Below are 20,436 nucleotides of genomic sequence, written 5' to 3'. Positions count from 1 at the left end.
TGGCCTATGATGTTACAGTTATATAGAACGTTGGTTAGGCCACATCTGGAATACTGCGTCCAGTTCTGGTCACCACAATACCAGAAGGACGTTGAGGCTTTGGAGAGAGTACAGAAAAGTGCAGACATCCACATCTGAGGGGTGTGTCGAGCTGCAGTTCCTGAGGGAACGTGTAACAGAGCTGGAACTGCAGCTCGAGGATCTGAGGCTGTTAAGGGAGAATGTGACAGACAAGAGCTATCATCAGGTGGTCACACCAGGGCCATGGGTGGAGGCCAAGTGGGTGACGGCCAGGAAGGGTAAAGCTCGGGTGATTGAGAGCACCCCGGTGGATGTGCCCCTACACAACAAGTCAACAAGTACTCCTGCCAGAGTACTGCTTGGGGGGGGGGGGGGGGGCAGCAGTGGCAGTGTCCCCAGGGTGGAGTCTGGCCCTGTAACTCAGAGGGCTAAGGAAAAGAGGAGGAAGGCAGTGTTAATCAGGGACTCGGACAGGCGTTTTTGGAGAGGCAGGCAGGAGTCTCGGATGGTGGTCTGCCTCCTTGGGGCTGGGATCCAGGATGTCGCTGGTCGACTCCCAGAAATCCTGAGGGGGGAGGGAGAGGAGCCAGAGGTAGCGGTACATATTGGTACCGCTGATGTGGGAAGGGGGAAAGGGGTCATGAAAAGAGAGTATAGGGAATTAGGAAGACAGCTGAGGAGGAGGAAAGCAAAGGTAGTAATCTCAGGATTGCTGCCTGTGCCACAGGAAGGTGAGTGCAGGAATGGAGTGAGGTGGAGGATAAATGTGTGGCTGAGGGACTGGCGCAGGGGGCAGGGATTCAGGTTCCTGGACCATTGGGACCTTAGGGGCAGGTGTGACCTGTACACAAAAAACGGGTGGCACTTGAATCCCAGGGGGACCAATATCCTGGCGGGAAGGTTGACTAAGGCTACTGGGGAGAGTTTAAACCAGATAGGTTGGGGGAGGGGGAATCGAGACGAGGTTACAGGGAGCGAGGAAGTTAACTCGCAAACAGAGAAGGGTTATAGACAGTGCAAGAGGGAGGATGGACGGGGGATAGAGAAGGAGAGAGCTCAGACCAAAGGATTGAGATGTGCTAACTTTAATGCCAGGAGTATAGTGAATAAAGAGGATGAGCTCAGAGCGTGGATCGACTCCTAGAAGTGTGATGTGGTGGCCATTACGGAGACTTGGATGTCTCAGGGACAGGACTGGATACTCCAGGTGCCAGGATTCAGATGTTTCAGGAAGGACAGGGAGGGAGGCAAGAGAGTGGGTGGAGTGGCACTGCTGATCAGGGATAGTGTCATAGCTGTAGAGAAGGTGTATGCTGTGGAGGGATTGTCCACAGAGTCTCTGTGGGTGGAAGTTCGGAGTATGAAGGGGTCGATCACTTTGCTGGGAGTTTTCTATGGGATGCCCAATAGTGACAGGGAGGTGGAGGAGCAGATAGGGAAACAGATCCTGGAGAGTTGCAATAATAGCAGAGTTGTTGTGATGGGAGACTTTAATTTCCCAAACATGGATTGGAATATCCCTAGGGTCAGGGGATTGGATGGGGAGGAGTTCGTTAGGTGTGTTCAGGAGGGTTTCCTGACACAGCATGTGGACAAGCCTACAAAAGGAGAGGCTGTACTTGATCTGATACTGACCAATGAACCTGGACAGGTGTCAGATCTCTGTGGGAGAGCATCTTGGGGATAGCGATCATAACTATCTCCTTTACACTTGCATTGGAAAAAGAGGGGCATCAGGCAAGCTAGGAAAGCGTTTGTATGGAGTAAGGGGAAATATGAAGACATAAGGCAACAAATTAGAGGAGTAAATTGGAAGGAGGTATTCTCGGGGAAATGTACTGAAGAGAGGTGGCAGTTTTGCGAGGAATGTCTGTCTAGAGTTCTACAGGACAACATTCCGAGCAGACAGGGAGGAGTTGGTAGGTTAAAGGAACCGTGGTGCATGAAAGCTGTACGGGACCTAGTCGTGAAGAAAAGGAGAGCATACAAAAGGTTCAGAGAGCTTGGCGAAGATAGGGATCTAGATGAGTATACGGCTTGTAGGAAGGGACTGAAGGAAATTAGGAAAGCCAGAAGGGGTCACGAGAAGGCCTTGGCAGGTAGGATTAAGGAAAACCCTAAGGCGTTCTATAAATATGTGAAGAGTAAAAGGATGAGACGTGAAGGAATAGGGCCTTTAAAAAGTGAAGACAGGAAAATCTGTACAGAACCAGTAGAAATGGCAGAGGTGCTTAATGAGTATTTTGCCTCAGTTTTCAGAGAGGAGAAGGACCTGGGTGGATGTACTGCGGGCTTGCAGTGGACTGAAAAGATTGAGTATGTGGACTTTAACAAAGAGGTTGTGCTGGAATCTTTGAATGGCATCAAGATAGATAAGTCGCCGGGTCTGGATGGGATGTACCCCAGGTTACTGTGGGAGGCGAGGGAAGAGATTGCAGTGCCTCTGGCAATGATCTTTGCGTCGTCGATGGAGATGGGAGAGGTGCCGGAAGATTGCGGATGTGGTTTCTATTTTCAAGAAGGGGAATAGGGATAGCCCAGAATTACCAACCGGTGAGTATAACCTCAGTGGTTGGTAAGCTGATGGAGAAGATCCTGAGGAACAAGATTTATGAGCATTTAGAGAGGTTTAGTATGCTCAAGAATACTCAGCATGGTTTTGTCAAAGGCAGATCGTGCCTTACGAGCCTGGTGGAGTTCTCCGAAAATGTGACTAAACACATTGACAAAGGGAAAGCGGTAGATGTGGTTTATATGGATTTTAGCAAGGCGTTCGATAAGGTACCCCATGCAAGGCTTCCAGAAAAAGAGAGAGGGCATGGAATCCAAGGGGCTACTGCCCTGTGGATCCAGAACTGGCTTGGCCAAAGGAGGCAGAGAGTGGGTATAGATGGGTCTTTTTCTAAACGGAGGTCGGTCCCCAGTGGTGTGCCCCAGGGATCTGTTCTGGGACCCTTGCTGTTTGTAATTTTCATAAATGACCTGGATGAGGAAATGGAGGGATGGGTTGGTAAGTTTGCCGGCGACACAAAGGTTGGTGGGGTTGTGGATAGTCTCGAGGGATGTCAGAAGTTACAGAGGGACATAGATAGGATGCAAGACTGGGCGGAGAAGTGGCAGATGGACTTCAACCCAGATAAATGCGTAGTGGTCCATTTTGGCAGGTCAAATGGGATGAAGGAGTACAATATAAAAGGGAAAGACTCTTAGTACTGTCGAGGATCAGAAGGACCTTGGGGTCCGGGTCCATAGGACTCTAAAATCAGCCCCGCAGGTGGAGGAGGTGGTTAAGAAGGCGTATGGTGTCCCTTTATCAATCGAGGGATTGAGTTTAGGAGTCCGTGGATAATGATGCAGCTATATACGACCCTCGTCAGACCCCACTTGCTCAGTTCTGGTCACCTCATTACAGGAAGGATGTGGAAAAGATTGAAAGGGTGCAGAGAAGATTTACAAGAATGTTGCCTGGATTGAGTGGCATGCCTTATGAGGATAGGCTGAGGGAGCTCGGTCTTGTCTCCTTGGAGAGATGTAGGATGAGTGGAGACCTAATAGAGGTATATAAGATGTTGCGAGGCATAGATCGGGTGGACTCAGAGGCTTTTTCCCAGGGTGGAAATGGCTGCTAAGAGAGGACATGGGTTTGAGGTGCTGGGGGGGGGGGGGGGGGGGGGGGGGGGGGGGGGGGGTAGGTACAGGGGAAATGTTAGGGGGAAGTTTTTCCAGAGGGTGGTGGGCGAGTGGAATCGGCTGCCATCAGTGGTGGAGGCAAACTCAATAGGGTCTTTTAAGAGACTCCTGGATGAGTACATGGGACTTAATAGGATGGAGGGTTATAGGTAGGCCTAGAAGGTAGGGATATGTTTGACACAACTTGTGGGGCCGAAGGGCCTGTTTTGTGCTGTAGTTTTTCTATGTTTCTAAAAGGTTTACCAGGATGTTGCCTGGTATGGAGGGTATTAGTTATGGAGGAGGGATTGAGTAAACTTGGGTTGGTCTCTTTGGAAAGATGGAGGTTGAGGGGTGACCTAATAGAAGTTTATAAAATTATGAAGGGCGTAGATAGGGTGAACAGTTGGAAGCTTTTTCCCAGGTCAGGAATGACAAACACAAGGGGTCACAAGTTCAAGGTAAGGTGGGCAAGGTTCAATATGAATATGCGGGGGATGTATTTTACATGGAGGGTGGTGGGGGCCTGGAATGCACTACCAAGCAAGGTGGTTGAGGCAGACACGCTGGGATCATTTAAGACTTATCTAGACAGCCACATGAACAGACTGGGAATAGAGGGATACAAACGGATGGTCTAGTTAGGAACACATGATCAGTGCAGGCTTGGAGCACCGAAGGGTCTGTTCCTGTGCTGTATTGTTCTTTGTTCCCGCAATGTAGTACTTTCACCCGAGGACTACCTTACCCACACACAAGACAAAACTTAGAATTAGTCGCTGTTCCCAAAAGGCTCCCCCACTGCCTTGCCCATTGTGGACAGAGGGACATGCTGTTTGATTTGACTCATTGCAGTATATATGGCTTGCATACTTAATGCAAGACATATCTGGCATCGAAATTCATATACCGCATTATTCTTTGCACATGTGAGTGAGGTGGCCAGATTGGGATTGAAATTTCGAGCAGTGTGGTAATTGAAGTGGTGAATCTAATTTTCCTGTTTTGTTTCAGATACAAGCTTAGTGGTCTATTTAGTTGGTTAAAAAAGCAGCTGCCCCACCCAAATAGCAGAGTGGCAGTTATCTGTCAATAACTAAAACCTGATTAGAGGCAGCCAGAGCAAGGCAGCCAGAGCAGTACTTTGATGCAAAGTGGGAGGAGATGCTTTTCCCCTTTCTTTTGCTTTTCTTCTTGCTTGGTAACTGTTAATCTACAGGGAGATCTCATCCTGGGAAGGTAAGTGATATAATCACCTACCTCAGGTACTTGTAGCAATAAATGAAGGTAAGAGTTTAATAAATGTTCTTAAATAATTTAATTGGTGATAGAAATGTTAGTCAGTGGGGTTAAGTGCTGCGCGATAGATGTGGGAGATCCGTGACGCTTCCACCATCTTGGATGACAGCATCTGCAGGAAGTGCACCCAATTGCAGCTCCTAAGATTGCATGGATAGGTTGGAGCAGCAGCTGGATGCACTTGGGAACATGAAGGTGGCAGGAAGTGTCATAGACAGGAGTGGGGTGGCACAGTGGTTAGCACTGCTGCTTCACAGCTCCAGGGACCTGGGTTTGATTCCCCGGTTTGGGTCACTGTGTGGAGTTTGCACATTCTCCTCGTGTCTGCGTGGGTTTCCTCCGGGTGCTCTGGTTTCCTCCCACAGTCATGATGTGGAGATGCCGGCGTTGGACTGGGGTAAACACAGTAAGAAGTTTAACAACACCAGGTTAAAGTCCAACAGGTTTATTTGGTAGCAAAAGCCACACAAGCTTTCGAAGCTCCAAGCCCCTTCTTCAGGTGAGTGGGAATTCTGTTCACAAACAGAGCTTATAAAGACACAGACTCAATTTACATGAATAATGGTTGGAATGCGAATACTTACAACTAATCAAGTCTTTAAGAAACAAAACAATGGGAGTGGAGAGAGCATCAAGACAGGCTAAAAAGATGTGTATTGTCTGGTTCCTCCCACAGTCCAAAGATGTGTGGGTTAGGTTGATTGGCCATGCTAAAATTGCCCCTTAGTGTCCTGAAATACCTGTACCAGTCTACCATGAGGGACCTTGTCAAAAGTCTTACTGAAGTCCATGTAGACAACATCCACTGTCCTACCCTCATCGATCATCTTTGTCACTTCCTCAAAACTCGATCAAGTTAGTGAGACACCACCTCCCCTACAGTCACACAAGTAGGTTAGAGGGTAAAATATGTAGAGATATGGGGGTAGGGCCTGAGTGGGATGGTGGTCAGTACAGACTCGATGGGCCAAATGGCCTCTTTCTGTACTGTAGGGTTTCTATGATTTTTTTAGTGATTTGGTGACACCCAAGGATAGAAGGGTGACTGCTAGAAGGGCAGGCAATCAGTGCAGGAATCCCCTGTGATCATTCCCCCTCTCTAACAAGTATAACTTTTTGGATACGGGGGGGATGGGATATACCCCAGAATACTGAAAGCAGCAAGGGAGGAAATTGCTGGGGCCTTGAGAGAAATGTTTGAATCCTCACTGGCTCCAGGAGAGGTCCCAGAAGATTGGAGAATAGCCAATGTTGTTCCTTTGCTTACAATGGGCAACAGGGATAATCTAGGTAATTACAGGCCGGTGAGCCTTACGTCAGTGGTAGGGAAATTTGAGGATTCTGCGAGACAGGATCTACTCACACTTGGAAATAAGTGGATGTATTTGCAAGAGGCAACATGGCTTTGTTACGGGGAGGTGGTGTCTCACTAACTTGATCGAGTTTTGAGGAAGTGACAAAGATGATCGATGAGGGTAGGACAGTGGATGTTGTCTACATGGACTTCAGTAAGACTTTTGACAAGGTCCCTCATGGTAGACTGGTACAGAAGATGAAGTTGCACAGGATCAGAGGTGAGCTGGCAAGATGGATACAGAACTTGCTCAGTCATAGAACAGAGGGTAGCAATAGAAGGGCGTGTTTCTGAATGGAGGGCTGTGACTAGTGGTGTTCCTCAGGGATCAGTGCTGGGACCCTTGCTGAATGATTGGGAGGAAAATGGTTTGATTAGTAAATTTGCAGATGACAAAGGTTAGTAGAATTGCAGATAGCAATGAGGACTGTCAGAAGATAGATAGGTTGGAGACCTGGGCAGAGAGATGGCAGACGGAGTTTAATCTGGACAAATGCAAGGTAATGCATTTTTGGAATGTCAAATACAGATGGGGAACATATAGTAAATGGCATAACACAAGAGTATTGATAGGCAGATGGATCTGGGTGCACAGGTCACTGAAAGTGGCAACACAGATGGAGAAGGTAGTCGAGGAGGCATACTTGCCTTCATCAGCTGGGCATCAAGTTTAAAAATTGGCAAGTCATGTTGCAGCTTTATATTGCAAGTGCAGCCTAATTAAGGTTCTATAGTGTTTAAAGCTTTGACAAAAGGTCATCTGGACTCAAATGTCAGCTCCTTTCTCTTTGCTGCCAGACCTGCTGAGATTTACCAGCACTCCCTTTTGGTTCTCTAGCGTTCAATTCTGGTCGCCACACTACCAGAAGGTTGGAGGTAGCTTTGGAGAGGGTACAGAAAAGATTTATCAGGATGGTGCCAGGTATGAAGGGCATTAGCTGCAAGGAGAGCTTGGAGAAACTTGGTTTGTTCTCACTGGAACGATGGAGGTCAAGGGGTGACCTGATAGAAGTCTACAAAGATTGAGGGGCATGGACAGAGTGGATAGTCAGAAGCTTTTTCCCCAGGTGGAAGAGTCAATTACCTGGGGGCATAGATTGTAGGTGCGAAGGGCAAGGTTTAAAGGATGTACAAGGCAGGTTTAAATACAGAGGATGGTGGTGCCTGGAACTCACTGCCAGGGGAGGTAGTGAAAGCAGATACAGTAGTGACTTAAGGGGTGCCTGGACAAATACATGAATAGCATGGGAATAGAGGGATATGGTCCCCAGAAGTGTAGAGGGTTTTAGTTCACACAGGCAGCATGGTCAGTGCATGCTTGGAGGACTGAAGGGCCTTTCCCAGTGCTGTAATTTTCTTTGTACTCATTTGGATACACACATGACAGTTAACTTTCCAGAAACAGGCAAGTCACTATTTGCTTAGCAAATTCTCTATGGCAACACCTCTTTCTAGTGTCCACTTGCCAACCAATCAGCACTTCTCATACAGTATGGTGATTGTGTCACCTGACATTGATATTCATTTGGTTTTGAGTGCAAGATAAAAAACTTCAACAAAATGTATTTTTCATCAATGATTAAGGTGAAACTACATTGGTCAGGCAACATCCAATAGAGAACATTTCAGAATTATATGGTTTGAACTATATTCTATTTTTATCTCAGACTTCCAGTATCCACAGAATTTGCTTCTGTTTCAGCACTTAAGCAGAATCTTTAGCAACATCAGTATGAATCCCTACTTATGAACATGATTTCTTAATGACAATGGTATAGTTAGCAGCAAAGCACTTGGGCAAAGGTTGTGAAAGGCACTAATAAATGCAAGTCTTTCCATAAACTACAGAAGATATCTTCACATGGTCCAAGTAAACAGGGAGCTAGAAGAACCAAAAGGCACCTGCAAATACCATGTATAGAGCTGGAACATATAATGGCAACAATCAGCTGTGGTCTGAAGTTCGGCTCTGCCTACCTTTAGGGCAGTATCTAATGCTGTCCTATTGAGAAGAGCACAAATTGGGAACTTTCCTTGCAAGCACATCATGCAATATCCATCCAACAACTAAATAGGTGAGCTGCTGTCATTGGGCTGCAAACACATTTCACTCCTTCAGCCTTGGCAAAGGTGGCCAAAAAGGATAGGCAAGCATTTCAGGTTTGAACTTTAAAAGTTAGTGGGATGTTTGGCATGGATCTCAATGAAATAGTTTTTAGAAAACTGTCTCAACTACAGTTATAACATTTTGTATCATAAGAACATAAGAAGTAGGAGCAGGAGTAGGCCATCTAGCCCCTCGAGCCTGCCCCGCCATTCAATAAGATCATGGCTGATCTGACGTGGATCAGTACCACTTACCCGCCTGATCCCCATAACCCTTAATTCCCTTACCGATCAGGAATCCATCCATCCGCGCTTTAAACATATTCAGCGAGGTAGCCTCCACCACCTCAGTGGGCAGAGAATTCCAGAGATTCACCACCCTCTGGGAGAAGAAGCTCCTCCTCAACTCTGTCTTAAACCGACCCCCCTTTATTTTGAGGCTGTGTCCTCTAGTTTTAACTTCCTTACTAAGTGGAAAGAATCTCTCCGCCTCCACCCTATCCAGCCCCCGCATTATCTTACAAGTCTCCATAAGATCCCCCCTCATCCTTCTAAACTCCAACGAGTACAAACCCAATCTCCTCAGCCTCTCCTCATAATCCAAACCCCTCATCTCCGGTATCAACCTGGTGAACCTTCTCTGCACTCCCTCCAATGCCAATATATCCTTCCTCATATAAGGGGACCAATACTGCACACAGTATTCCAGCTGCGGCCTCACCAATGCCCTGTACAGGTGCATCAAGACATCCCTGCTTTTATATTCTATCCCCCTCGCAATATAGGCCAACATCCCATTTGCCTTCTTGATCACCTGTTGTACCTGCAGACTGGGCTTTTGCGTCTCATGCACAAGGACCCCCAGGTCCCTTTGCACGGTAGCATGTTTTAATTTGTTTCCATTGAGATAGTAATCCCATTTGTTATTATTTCCTCCAAAGTGTATAACCTCGCATTTATCAACGTTATACTCCATTTGCCATATCCTCGCCCACTCACTCAGCCTGTCCAAATCTCTCTGCAGATCTTCTCCGTCCTCCACACGATTCACTTTTCCACTTATCTTTGTGTCGTCTGCAAACTTCGTTACCCTACACTCCGTCCCCTCCTCCAGATCATCTATATAAATGGTAAACAGTTGCGGCCCGAGTACCGATCCCTGCGGCACGCCACTAGTTACCTTCCTCCAACCGGAAAAACACCCATTTATTCCGACTCTTTGCTTCCTGTCGGATAGCCAGTCCCCAATCCACTTTAACACACTACCCCCAACTCCGTGTGCCCTAATCTTCTTCAGCAGCCTTTTATGGGGCACCTTATCAAATGCCTTTTGGAAATCCAAAAACACCGCATCCACCGGTTCTCCTCCATCAACCGCCCTAGTCACATCTTCATAAAAATCCAACATGTTCGTCAAGCACGACTTTCCCCTCATGAATCCATGCTGCGTCTGATTGATCGAACCATTTCTATCCAGATGCCCTGCTATCTCCTCTTTAATAATGGATTCCAGCATTTTCCCTACTACAGACGTTAAGCTGACCGTTAGGCTGAAATGTCATGAACAAAGGGTGGAGATGCCAGTGTTGGACTGGGGTGGGCACAGTAAGTAGTCTCATAGCACCAGGTTATTGGGCATGTGACAATGATTCACAATGCTGAATTGATTGCTGCCTTTCAAAAGCTGTCACTTGACAATAAAAGCCATTTAAAAAAAAACAGAATTCCCATCTTTAAATTTAACCATCAACCAAATCCTGTGCCCCTACAAATCTAAATCAGTACCTGAAGCTAAATTCACAACTGACCTTAGAATATTGTGTTTCAAATGGGTTTCCTTTGTTTCCTGCATGGATACATGCTTTATCTGGTCACAAACAAGTGTATAGAATTCTGGATAAAGTACACCCAAGCCTCCTCAGCTTTTGCTTCCATCTATCAAATTCAAAATTTGAAAGATACATCTCAACTCTTGGATTGGAGCATCTAATTGTGCTGTGGTCTCCCATTGCATTGCAGTTCTTAAATTTAAGTTTGTGACCCACTCTGCCATAAAAATGCATTATATCCATAAAAGCTGAGAAACATCCTCAATCGTAGATTGTTAAATTTGTGCCCGAAATGTCCAGACCAGAAGTGCAATTTTACAATGCATTCCGTCACAGGATGTGGTATCAGCAGCATTTTTACTCATTCCAATTGTCCTTCAGAATGCAAAGATTCTGACTCCTTGATGAGCATTATGGGAAAAATAAATGTTACTCTAGTCAGGCTGCAGATCCTGGCTGAATGGAACTATTCTGAATCCCAATACAGTTTTGAAACTGGAGGATCCACAACTGGCATCTTCTCAGCCTCAAAATAAATGTCATGAACAAAGGGTGGAGATGCCAGTGTTGGACTGGGGTGGGCACAGTAAGTAGTCTCATAGCACCAGGTTATTGGGTATAAACAAGCTTTTGGAGTGCTGCTCCTCATCAGGTGAGTGGGCTCCACTCACCTGATGAAGGAACAGCACTCCAAAAGCTCGTGATACCAAATAAACCTATTGGACTACAACCTGGTGTTGTGAGACTTAATAAACAAAGGAGACCTTTGCCTTCAATCAATCTCATCAAGGCATTTGACCACAAGAGCAGAGGCAGTGCAAGAATCTCCTGCAGCTATTCCCCTGCAAAACAGATATACCATTTTGAATACTGTTGAGGGGAATGGCCTCAGGGGAAAACAGGAACAACCAAATTTGTTGCATCATAATTGGCTCTAAGTGTGGGAATGCAATAGTTACAGGGGATTCAATTGTAAGAGTAATAAATAGGTGTTTCTGCTGCCTCAAACAAGATGCCAGAATGGCATGTTACGTCACTGGTGTTAGGATCAAGGATGCCTCCAAACAGTTACTGGACTTTTTGAAGGGGGAGGGTGATCAGCCAGTGGCCTTGGTACACATGGCATATGTTTAAAAAAAGAGTCCTAAAAGCAGAATTTAGGGAGCTGTTAGGAAGCAAGTTGAAAAAGAGAACCTCAAATGGCAGTATTCAAGATTACTCAGTGCCATGCACTAGCAGAATAGCTGGATATATCAGATGATTAGGGGCTGAAGAGATGTGCGAGGGAGAGGGTTTCAGATTCCTGTGACATTGGGACTGGTTTTAGGAGAACCAATACAAAATGGATCAGTTACATCTGGGTAGAACCAGGACTGAAGTCCTAGGGGGATTATTTGCTAGAGTGGATAGGATGGATTTAAACTAAAATGGCCAGGTTCCCATCCCCCATGCCAAGGAGTCAGGGAAAACAAAAACAAAAACAAAGGGGAATAAGAAAAGTGATAAGTGGAGAAATACAGGGCCAAAGTGAAAAATAGTGGGAATAGGACATGTTAAAAAGACAAGCCTTAAGGCTTTGTGCCTTAACACGTGCAGTAAAGTGAATGAATTAATTGTGCAAATAAAAACAGGCATGATGTAGTCAGGATTACTGACATGGCTGCAGGGTGACCAGGGATGGGAAATGAACACCCAGGGATAATCAATATTTAGAAAGGAGACAAAAAAGTAAAAACGTTAGCACCAATGATAGGTAGAGTTGAGAAACATAAGGGGCAAAAAACATTTGTGGGGGTTATATATAGACCACACTGTATTGATTTTGGGAATGGTATTAAACAGGAAATTAGAGCCATATGCAGTAAAGGAACATCTGTAATTATGGGTGACTTTAACCTGCATATAGATTGGGCAAATCAAATGAGTAACACTGTAGAGGAGGAATTCCTGGAGTGTATGCAGAATGTTTTTTCTAACAAATATGTTGAGGAACCAAGCAGGCCATCCTGGACAGGACATTGTGTAATGAGAAAGGAATAATTGGCAATCTAGTTGTGTGCGACCTCTCAAGGTCGAGCGATCATAATTACAGAATTCTTCATCAAGGTGGAGACTGACACAGATGATTGAGATCAGAATCCTGAATCTTAATAAAGGAAACTACAATGGTATGAGGTTATGATGGCTATGATGAAATGGAATTAAAGGGACGACAGTGGATTAGTGAGAGAGAACTGGAATAATTGTGTATTTTTGTCTAGTGCAAGAATAAAATGGAAAAGGTGGCCAAACTATGACTTAAGGGAAATGGTAGTATTAGAATCAAGGATGAGGCATACAAATTAGCCAGAAAAACAGACTTGAGGATTGGGAGCAGTTTATAATGCAACAAAGGAGGACCATGGGGACCAAAGAACAGTACAGCACAGGAACAGGCCCTTTGGCCCTCCAAGCCTGTGCCAATCACACATCCCTCTATTCCCCGTTTGTTCAGATGTCTATCAAGATAAGTCTTAAATGTGGCTAATGTAACTGCCTCAACCACCTCATTTGACAGTGCATTCCAGGCCCCCACCACCCTAAAAAAAACTTCCCCAGCACTTCTCCACTGAACCTTCCCCCCCCCTTATAATTGTCATTTCTACCTTGGAAAAAGCTTCCAACTACTCACCCTATCTATACCCTTCAATTTTATAAACTTCTATCAGGTTCCCCCCTCAGCCTCCATCTCTCAAAGGAGAAAAATCCCAGTTTATTCAATCTCTCCTCATAGCTAATACCCTCCATACCAGACAACACTCTGGTAAACCTTTTGTGCACTCTCCAAAGCCTCCATGTCCTTCTGGTAGCGTGGTGACCAGAATTGGACACAGTATTCCAAATGTGGCCTAACCAATGTTTTATACAACTAACATAATTTGCCAGCTTTTTTTTATGTCCCATCTGATGAAGGCAAGCGTGCCATATGCTTTCTTCACCACCTTTTCCACATGCTGCCACTTAAGAATCTGTGTCTATGGTCCTGATGATTCTGCCATTTTATCATTCCCACCCGATTTGGATCTACCAAAATGCATCACCTCACATTTGTCTGGGTTAAATTCCATCTGCCATTTCTCCGCCCAATTTTACAGCCCATCTATATCCTGCTGTATTCTAAATCTTCATCACTATCCACAACTCCACCAATCTTAGTATCATCCACAAACTTGCTAATCAGACCAGCTACGTTTTCTTCCAAGTCATTTGTATATATTACAAACAGCAGAGGTCCCAGCAGTGATCCCTGCGGAACACCACAGACCTCCATTCAGAAAAACACCCCTTCACTGCTATCTTCTGTCTATGGCCAAGCCAGTTCTGAATCCATCTAGCTAGTTCACCCTGATCCTGAGATTTAATCTTTTGCACCAACCTGCCATGAGGGACCTTGGGAGGGCAAAGGCACAAGAGTAAGCTTGCAAGGAACATATAAAAAGATTGGTGAAGGCAAATGTAGGCCCCTTACTGTCCCAAATAGGGGAAGGGAAGTTATAATGGGACCAAGGAAACAGGTGACCTACCAAATACATACTTTGGCTCCGTCTTCAAAAAAAAGGACAAAGAAAAACAGTGGTAGAATCATCATGGATTTACAAAAGGGAAATCATGTGTTGTAAAGTGTAGGTTGATTCCCCCCTCTGAGAACAAACACCAAAACACCCAAAGAGTACCTCACCTTATAATCTGTAAAAGTGTGAAGTGGTGTGACCTGCACTTCAGCAACATCTAGTTGTTAAATACCAAATAAATCCCTGACACTCAGATAAATTGTTGTGTGTTGATTTTAGACTAACAGTGAACAAACTAAATTAACAAACCAAATAAATCCCTTAACTATTCCCAAATAAAACAAGATTCTAAATGGTATGCTGTTACAATTCCCACTCATTAAAATAGAATTTAGTCACTCTGAATTACAACCAGATTTTCTGTCTTTCGGAATATTCTGGGCCTTCTGTGTCTGGAACTACATTGGTACCCTTGCTATCTAGATAGGTGCTCTCTCTAAGACGTAGGTGAAGCTATGAGAGCTAGCAATATTGCTGTGAGCTATCTCTAGCAGGTGGTTGTTGCTCTTTGTCCCACTGCTCCCCTTTTATATCTGTGATGTATCAATATTTTCCACAATAGGATAGTCCTAGGTTGTCAAAACCATCAGATTAAAATTTAATAGAACTCTGGTATCCAACTGCCTGATTCAAATTGAACCTGTTGTCTTGGTTAAAAACTGCTGCTTTGCCTTTTGCGAGTGTACTTACATTTGTACTTGCATTTTTTTTTAAAAAGCACCACCTTTTAAGAGACCATGCAACGCTTTCTCCCTAGCATTTTAGTTCGCAACACATTTGTTGATAAATCTACTAGAATATCTAGTTGATAAATCTACTAGAATTTGAGAATGCAAATAACACAGTGGATTTGGTGTATTTGAACTTTCAGAAGGCATTTGACAAGGTCCCAAACAAGAGATTAGCAAGTAAAATTAAAGCACATGGGATTGGAGTTTGAGAAATTAGATGGGTCAAATGATTAGGGGACAGGAAACTACAGCCAGGATTTTACAGCCTCACTCAGGTGAGACCAAAATTCCCACCCAAGATCAATGGAGATTTCCATTGTTGGACCCTTGCCTGTTTCGATTCCGTGGCAGGCAAGGTGGTAAACCTCTGGCTAAAGTGTTTTCCCCCCAAATGGCAGGCAATGACTAGTGGGGTACCACAGCAAACAGTGCCAGGACCCAAGCTATTTACAATATATATTAATGATTTAGATGAGGGAACCAAATGCAATATCTCCAAATTTGCAGATGCCAAAGCTGGGTGGGAGGGTGAACTGTGAAGATGATACAGGAGGTTTCAGTATGGTTTGGACAAGCTGAGTGGGTGGGCAAATGCAGTATAACATGGATAAATATCAGTTATCCACTTTGGTAGCAAAAGCAGAAAGGCAGATTTGGCTATACAAATGGAGGGAAATGTGCAATGAGACCTGGGTGTCCTTCCACACCAGTCGCCAAAAGGTAAGCATGCAAGTGCAGTAGGCAGTGAAGGAGGCAAATGATTGGTGGCCCTCAGAGAGGATGAGTACAGGAGCAGGCATTGTATAGTTTTGGTTTCCTCATTTGAGGAAGCATGTTCTTGATACAGAGGGCATGCAATGAAGGTTTACCAGACCGATTCCTGGGATGGCAGACTGACATATGAGGAGAGATTGAGTCAGTTATGATTATATTTGCTGGATTAAGAATGGGAAGGTGGGATCTCAGAAGCCTCTAAAATTCTAACAGGAATACACAAGGTACATGCAGGAAGAATGTTGCCAATGGTGGGCATGTCCAGAGTCAGGACTTACAGTCCAAGTATATGGGGGAAACCTTTTAGGGCAAAGAGGAGAAATTTCTTCAACGTGGTGAGCATGTGGAATTCACTACCACAGAAAGTTCATGGGATATGGGTTCACTGGCTGTACAAAATTACCCTTGAATTGAGCAGCTTGCAAGGCTATTTCAGAGAGCATTGAAGAACCAAGCATAATACTGAGGGTCTGGAGTCGGATGAAAACCAGATCAGGCATGACAGCAGATTTCCTTCCCTCCAGGACATTAGTAAATCAGATGAGTTTTTAACAAGACTGGACTTCAAAAATTTGAATTCAAATTTCCCCAACTGCCGTGGTAGGATTTGAACCAGAGTCCTGAGAATATCACCCTGAGTCAGTAGTCTACTGACAATATCACTAAAGTCATCATGCACAAATACCGCACCCTTGATGGAAATCTGGCTGGCTGACGTTGGCACCTTGCTGAAAATAAGCCTTCCTGTGTCTTTCCACCTTTCACCACTCATCCCAACAGCCAGCAATAGTGGCTTTGACCACCAAAAACCCCCAATTATGCTCATCTTCGGTACTGTTCCCTACTTGGAACATCTCAGCTTGTTCCAACCCTCTCATTCAATCCTAATTTCCTACACCCACCCAACAGCATCACAATATTGCATCAAAAATATCTCCACTTTCTGCAATCTTTGCAATAAAGAAACCAGTCATCCATGACAATTTCAACCTCCCCATCTCAATTTATGATGTTGCCTCTTCCCATTGGTCACCTTCTCCATATAAAAAAACTTTTATTCTCTCACCATGCCATCTCATTGCCTTGCTGCCTCTTGGAAAATACTCCCTTAATCCCAACTGTCTGGCTTTTGGCATTCCACACAATGACAGCTTTGAATCACCAATCTGCTCACGCCTTCACCTCCAACATTGATGCACAAATCTCCCCTTAAAACCATTGTCTCCTTCTCACCCTTGACATGCCTTTGGTAGTAACCCATAAGTTCAAGGGACACAGACCTTAATAAATATGGCAGACAGTCTGCTTCTCCATTCAATGTTCTGCTGTTGTCTGCCAAAATTGTTCAAAATTAAGGGCTATCCTTGAATGCAAACTTTTTCCCCCCTAATCGCTAACAATCTTAAATTCTATCTCACCTTCAGTTGGAGAAACGAGGAGCAGATTCTTTCGTCAGCAAAATTGAGACCCAAGCATGTGCTGCTTTCCTCCCATCTCAGCCCAATTTCTAATAGCAGCTCCCTTGCTCGAATTCATCTCTCTAGTTACCTTCACAACCCCTGAAGCCTCAGATCATCTTGTCCACAAAATCCACATTCAAATCTATTCCCATCCAACTGCTGACCACCTAGTTCCCATATTAGCTCATTTTGTTAATAGTGCACCCCTCAGGTACACTTTGGTTTATTGTCACATTTTTGGTATACAGTGAAGAGTATTATTTCTTGTATACTATACAAAGCATACCATACATAAAGGAAAGGAGAGGAGAGGGTGCCAAATGTAGCGTTACAGTCATAGCTAGGGTGTAGAGAAAGATCAATTTAATGCAAGGTAGGTCCATTCAAAAGTCTGATGGCAACAGGGAAGAAGCTGTTCTTGAGTCAGTTGGTACATGTTCAGACTTTTGTACCCTTCTCTCCTCTTCCCCCCCCGATGGAAGTGTGTATGTCCGGGGGCGTGGAGTCCTCAATTATGCTGCCTGCTTTTCTGAGGCAGCGGGAAGTGTAGATAGTGTCAATGGATAGGAGGCTGGTTTGAGTGATGGACTGGGCTTTGTTCACGACCTTTTGTAGTTTTATTTGCAGTCTTGGACAGAGTAGGAGCCATACCATGTAATGCAAACAATGCTTTTTAAGGTGCACATGTAAAAGTTGTCATAGCAGATTTGCAAAATTTCCTTCCTCCTGAGAAAGTAGAGGAGTTGGTGGATTAACTATATAGCGTCGGCATGGAGGGACCAGGACAGGTTGTTGATGATCTAGACACCTAGAAACCTGAAGCTCTCGACCATTTCCACTGAATTGGTCATGCTGCTTGTCCAACATACAATACTAATGAGTAGAAACAGAAATTCCCTCCAAATATATAGCAAGACAACTCAAGGCATCATCTAGACTCCACCACACCTTAGCTCCCTAGCCAATGAGTCCACCACTCTCCTGCCAAATTTCCAGAGTCTAAACCAAACATTTGGAATAATGGTGTCATTTAATTCAGAGATGGAACACTAAAACCACTTATTCCCACATAGTTAGACCAGAACAGGAACAGACGCTGCCACCCACCATGTTGTGCCAAACATGACACCAAATTAGCTAATCCCTTCTGCCCATCTTGGTCCATATCCCTTTACTCCTTGGATATTCACATGCTCATCTAAAAGCCCCTTAAAATACCCCCATCTCATCTGCCTGCACCACCACCCCTGGCAGCAAATTGCAGACACCTACCACTATATAAAATCCTCTTCAAACTTTCCCCCCCCTCACCTCAAGTGCATCCAATTCCAACCCTGTCACAGCTGGTCTACTGAACTACTTATCACTGGTTTATGTACCTTCATCTCAGCCCAAATACAACTGCTCTTTCCTCCTTCACAATACTCTTTAAACCTCACTTTAGTCAATGTCCTTGCATCGAATGTAGCTGGAGGCCTAATTGTACTTTATAATGCTCCTGTGAAAGTACCTTGGGACATTTCACTGCATTGAAAAATGCCAAAAAAATGCCAAGTTGTGGTGTCAGCTCTTTATTCAATTCACCCAATTATCCTGCTGTCCTTTTGGTCCTGTAAATTGTTACCCCCTCAACCATTTAACAAATGGGATATAGATATCTTTATAAAAACCAACTGTCTTGGTATGCTGTAATATCCCACTTAATTCTTATCTTAAATTTTAGGGAAATAATTTTTTTTAACGTGGTGGGTTTGTGCAACATACAATACTAACATTTGACCTCCAGTGTCCAATTTAAGTTACACCCATAACTAATTCAACCCTTAGGTACATAGATGACAAAGGTGAAATGCCAACAAGGAAACAGTCAACTGGTGGATCGATTTAAGACGTCACTTAGAATCAGGGAATGCCGTAGCACCAAAGACTGCTAGTTGCGAACATTTCACAACAAAATATTTTGGGTCTTCTTCATTTCCAGTTGTCTATGATTTCCAAATAAAGATGCTGGAGGTCACAGGGCAATTTTATTGTACTTGTCCACCGAAGACCCCCCCCCACCAGTTTATATATCAACCCTACGAGTTTGAAGAACAACAGAATCATAGAATCACTACAGTACAGAAAGAGGCCAGTCGGCCCATCAAGTCTGCACCGACCACAATCCCACCCAGGCCCTACTCCCATATCCCTACATATTTACCCACTAATCCCTCTAACCTACACATCTTAGGACACTAAGGGGCAATTTCAACATGGCCAATCAACCTAACCTACACATCTTTGGGCTGTGGGAGGAAACCGGAGCACCCGGAGGAAACCCACACAGACACGAGGAGAATGTGCAAACTCCACACAGACAGTGACCCGAGCCAGGAATTGAACCCAGGTCCCTGGAGCTGTGAAGCAGCAGTGCTAACCACTGTGCTACCGTCGATAAACTATCAAAGTTAATTTACTGCACTAAAAAAAAGGACGAGTACTGCCTTCCTTTCAAGTCACGTTGGGTCCTGTCACGGTAACACCCCTGGCTCTAGATCATTACAAAGGAGTATACACATGGCGAATTCACTCCCAGATAGAGGGGGAAGCGGAAGTTGTAAACGGAATTAAACGTTTGAGTCAATGGCATGGATCTTCCCAAGCACTAGTACAACCCCCCACCCTCCCCCTCCTCCTCCTCCTCTCCACTCCACCGTTCCCACCTCCCCCTTACCTTCACACTGAAGATCAATAAGAACCAATAGGAAGGGGAAATATGACAACACTTTAGTCAGACAGGCTCGTGGCGCCACCATTCCGGACACGGTAACGGGCCGGAGCCCTTTCAAATCGCCGGAGCGTGCGACAGTATCCCTGCTCCCACCTCCCTGAGCTCCGCGCGCGCTCTCAACGGCTCTGCCCAAAGTTGTCCGCTCTCCGAAGAACCCGCTCTCAATATACTTCCGCTTCTTTGCCCACCAGCCGCCAGCTCAAGGCCGCACTTAAAGCAACACCGTTCAATCGTGGTCTGTTCCGATTGGATAGCAAGGAACAGGTCACACCCACTTACCGCTGCTCTGATTGGATAGTGACCGTTCAGAGTCCCACCCACAATTTCTAAGCTGCACTACGTGGAGTTCAGACACAAGTTCATGCAGACAGGCTTGTATAGGATTGTTCACTGTCTTAAAGGCATAGAAACGAAACTGGCTCTCTTTGGAAATACAGTAAGAAGTCTCACAGGTTAAAGTCCAACAGGTTTATTTGGTAGCACAAGCCACAAGCTTTCGGAGCGCTGCTCCTTCATCAGGTAAGTCCTGTCACGGTCATTCAGAGCACTGCTCCTTCATCTGGTAAGTCCTGATGAAGGAGCAGCGCTCTGAAAGCTAGTGGCTTATGCTACCAAATAAACCTGTTGGACTTTAACCTGGTGTTGTGAGACTTTTTACTGTTTTTACCCCAGTCCAACGCAGGCATCTCCACATCATCTCTTTGGAAATGACAGTAGTAGAATGTATTTTGCTCTAGAACACGAATATCTCTCACGTTATATAGAAACTAGAAGCAGGGGTAGGCCATTCAGCTCTTCCAACTTGCTCC

General features: G+C 45.0%; 1 protein-coding gene across 1 annotated transcript in view; it reads right to left on the bottom strand.

The window, feature by feature from the left end:
• dnajc3a (DnaJ (Hsp40) homolog, subfamily C, member 3a) overlaps positions 1-19,882 on the bottom strand; it is a 110,205-nt gene extending 90,323 nt beyond the window's left edge. Inside the window, exon 1 of the mRNA XM_078221656.1 lies at positions 19,571-19,882. Within this exon, the coding sequence (XP_078077782.1) occupies positions 19,571-19,652 (82 nt within the window). The 5' untranslated portion in view covers positions 19,653-19,882. The remainder of the gene's footprint in view (positions 1-19,570) is intronic.
• Positions 19,883-20,436: the final 554 nt, after the last annotated feature.

This window comes from Mustelus asterias, chromosome 10 (genome assembly GCF_964213995.1).
Source record: "Mustelus asterias chromosome 10, sMusAst1.hap1.1, whole genome shotgun sequence".
Lineage (NCBI taxonomy): Eukaryota > Metazoa > Chordata > Chondrichthyes > Carcharhiniformes > Triakidae > Mustelus > Mustelus asterias.
The sequence above is the reverse complement of the archived record's forward strand: the minus strand, read 5'-3'. Positions and strand labels throughout refer to the sequence as shown.